The sequence below is a fragment of the Oxyura jamaicensis genome, unplaced genomic scaffold, assembly GCF_011077185.1.
Source record: "Oxyura jamaicensis isolate SHBP4307 breed ruddy duck unplaced genomic scaffold, BPBGC_Ojam_1.0 oxyUn_random_OJ61707, whole genome shotgun sequence".
NCBI lineage: Eukaryota > Metazoa > Chordata > Aves > Anseriformes > Anatidae > Oxyura > Oxyura jamaicensis.
Window position 1 is genome coordinate 1 of NW_023307239.1, and position 3,031 is coordinate 3,031.

A 3,031-nucleotide genomic window follows, 5' to 3' on the forward strand; every position below is an offset into this window, starting at 1 on the left:
AGGGAGGAAGGAAGGAAGGGAGGGAGGGAGGGAGGGAGGGAGGGAGGAAGGAAGGAAGGGAGGGAGGGAGGGAGGGAGGGAGGGAGGGAGGGAGGGAGGGAGGGAGGTAAGGGGGGAGAATGAAATAGAAAAGGAAGGAAAGAAGGAAATAAAAAAGAAAGAAAGGAAAAAAAAAAAAAAAGAAAGAAAGATGGGACATTAACCTTTCCTTTCCTTTCTTTTCTTTCTTTCTTGTCTTTAAAGTGTCTGGTAGAACCTCTTAGAGTGTACACTTGGATGGCTCCTTTAATGGCCCCCACCAGCCAGTGTCCTAAGGTTCCTGGTCTTTGTCATTTTTTCCATTAGATCTTTCTTGGTCGTTAAGGTCTGCATCTCTAGGTGTTTAATTTTCTCGCCTTTTGTATTAAATAGCCTTAAATAACCTTACACAACTTCAGGAGTTCAGGTTTGATCTCTAAGCACAGCGTCCATGCAGGTATTTCTAAATTGTGTGGTAATATCAGAGGAGAAAGGGAGATACATCTCCAAAATGTGAAAGCAGGTTGCAGAATTTTTATGTTTGTGTACGGCTGGGGACATTTTTCATAAATGTGTGAGTGCTGTGTTTTGTGGTGACACACCTTGGCGTGGGAGCAAAGGAAGATTCACGGCCAATTCATGGAGAAAGACGCTTTTCACACAGCAAAGCACGGGAATCCTGTGTTCTCTGGGCAGAGTGTGACACACAATGTGAAGTGAACGACGTTAGAATGATGTGTCATTTTAGTATAATTTTAGTGAAATTGCGAGATAGAGTGATGGTGAATCATTTGCTTCCTAGATCTTTCCCTATAAGCTCTCTTGCACCAGCTCTCCTATTTAAGAGTTCCCCTGGCATGCCCCATTTGCTAATAGTCCTGTGCTGATTAACAGGAGGATAAAAGAAGGCAAATACCACAATTAATCCCGTGAAAGTGACATCTTTTCGCAAGTCCTCTGCAGCACAGAGGAAAAATGAAAGCTGTATTTGAAGAGTTCGCATTGGTGAGCTGGAAAATGATACCCAAAGTGGTGTCACTGTGTGCGGGGAGCAAGGCTTCTTCAAACACGGCAAATATTTCCACTACGACTTCTGGCTTCTGTTTGCAAGAAGAGTGGAGATTCAAGCAGCAAACATGAGATCAGCAGCTCTGTCCCAAATGCAAAGAAAATATTCCCCCTTGAAACGCTGGGTGGGGATGTTGGCCACGGACAGGCAAGTTCCTCTCTGCACCGGCTTTTCAGACACAAGGAGACAGAAAAGCCGTGCGAGCTGGTGAAAGGGCGGCGGGGCACAGAACCGGTGGGCTTTCAGGCTTCAGGATTCCTGACAAACACCGCTCTGCCTCGGACACTGCTTTAAAATGCAGGGAGCCACGGAGGATGCCCGGAAAGGAGCGCTTATTTGGAGAGTCATGGCGTTTGGGAGACGGAGCAGAGGTACTGAGAGGCAAGTGGTCTTGTTTGTTCTGTGCGTTTGCATGTGTCAGAGCGGGGCCGAAACCCTCCGCTATTCTCTGGCGGAGGGAATGGAGAGGGACTCTTTTGTCGCCAATATCGCAAAGGACCTGGGCGTTTCTCCGAGCCAGCTCGCGTCTCGCAAGGCCCGCGTTGTGTCTGAGGGGAACGAGCAGTATTTCCGTCTCAGTCTAAATACCGGAGTCCTGACGGTAAAGGAGACGCTGGACAGAGAGGCGATCTGTCCACAGAGTGATATTTGCACACTCTTCTTTAAGATATTATTTGAAAATCCGGTGCAGCTGATCCGAGGGGAGGTGGAGGTTCGTGACGTGAACGACAACTCCCCCATATTCCCGGAGAAGGAAATGGTTTTGGAAATTCTGGAAACAGCATCCCCCGGTTCTCGCTTCCCCCTAGAAACCGCCCAGGACAGGGACGTGGGGAGCAACGGCCTGCAGAACTACAGCCTCGGGTCCAATTCACATTTCTCCCTCGCTCTCGGAACAGGGAAAGATGGAGCAAAATACGCGGAACTCGTCCTACAGAGGCAGCTGGACCGCGAACAGCAGAGGGAGGTGAATTTACTCCTGACCGCCACAGACGGGGGCACGCCGCCCAAGTCGGGCACGGCTCAGGTCCGGATCGTGGTGCTGGATGCCAACGACAACATCCCGGTCTTCTCCCGGGAAGTCTACGAGGTCCGCGTGGCTGAAAACAGCCCCCCACGGCAGCTGGTAGTCAGGGTCACGGCCTCGGATCCCGACGAAGGGTCCTACGGCAGAGTGCGGTACGCCTTCACCCAGACATCGGAGCGGTCCCGCCAGCTCTTCGAGCTGAACGCTGCCACCGGAGAGATCCGGGTCTCAGGCAACCTGGATTTCGAAGAAACAAAAAACCACAAGTTGGTGGTGAGAGCCACCGATGGAGGAGGGCTGTCTGCACATTGCAAAGTGCATGTGGAGGTGCTGGACGTGAATGACAACGCCCCGGAGATAGCGCTCACCTCCCTCACTGCCTCCATCCCTGAGGACGCCCCTCCCCGGACCGTGGTGGCCCTATTCAGTGTGCGGGACCGGGACTCGGGGGACAACGGCAGAACAGAGTGCGCGATCGACGTCGATTTGCCCTTCAGTCTCACCCCCACTTTCGACAGTTACTACGAGCTGCGCACAAACACGGCCCTGGACAGGGAAAGGACGGCAGAGTACAACATCACCATCACAGCCATGGACTGGGGCAGATCTCGGCTGAGTTCTCGGGAAAGAATCTTCGTGCAGATATCCGATGTGAACGACAATCCCCCGGAGTTCACACAGGACGTTTACACGGTATCAGTGAAGGAGAATAACATCCCCATGCTCCGGATCGGCAACATAAATGCCACGGACGCCGACGCAGGGGAAAACGCCCGTGTGAGCTACGCGCTGTTGCGAGAGAAAGGGAAGGAGCAGCCCGACGTGTCGATCAACTCTGAAAATGGGGACGTTTACATCCTCCGCCCGCTAGACTACGAAGAGGTGCACGCCATCGAGGTGACCGTGCGTGCCGCTGA

General features: G+C 52.4%; 1 protein-coding gene across 1 annotated transcript in view; it reads left to right on the forward strand.

Moving 5' to 3' along the window:
* The first annotated feature begins 248 nt into the window (after nt 1–248).
* The window catches only part of LOC118158939 (protocadherin beta-15-like), a 4,169-nt gene continuing 1,386 nt past the window's right edge, over nt 249–3,031 (forward strand). The window contains 3 exon segments of the mRNA XM_035313600.1: nt 249–1,243; nt 1,245–1,383; nt 1,386–3,031. The exon segment at nt 1,386–3,031 is cut by the window's right edge and continues 1,386 nt beyond it. Of these exon segments, the coding sequence (XP_035169491.1) occupies nt 1,155–1,243; nt 1,245–1,383; nt 1,386–3,031 (1,874 nt within the window). The 5' untranslated portion in view covers nt 249–1,154.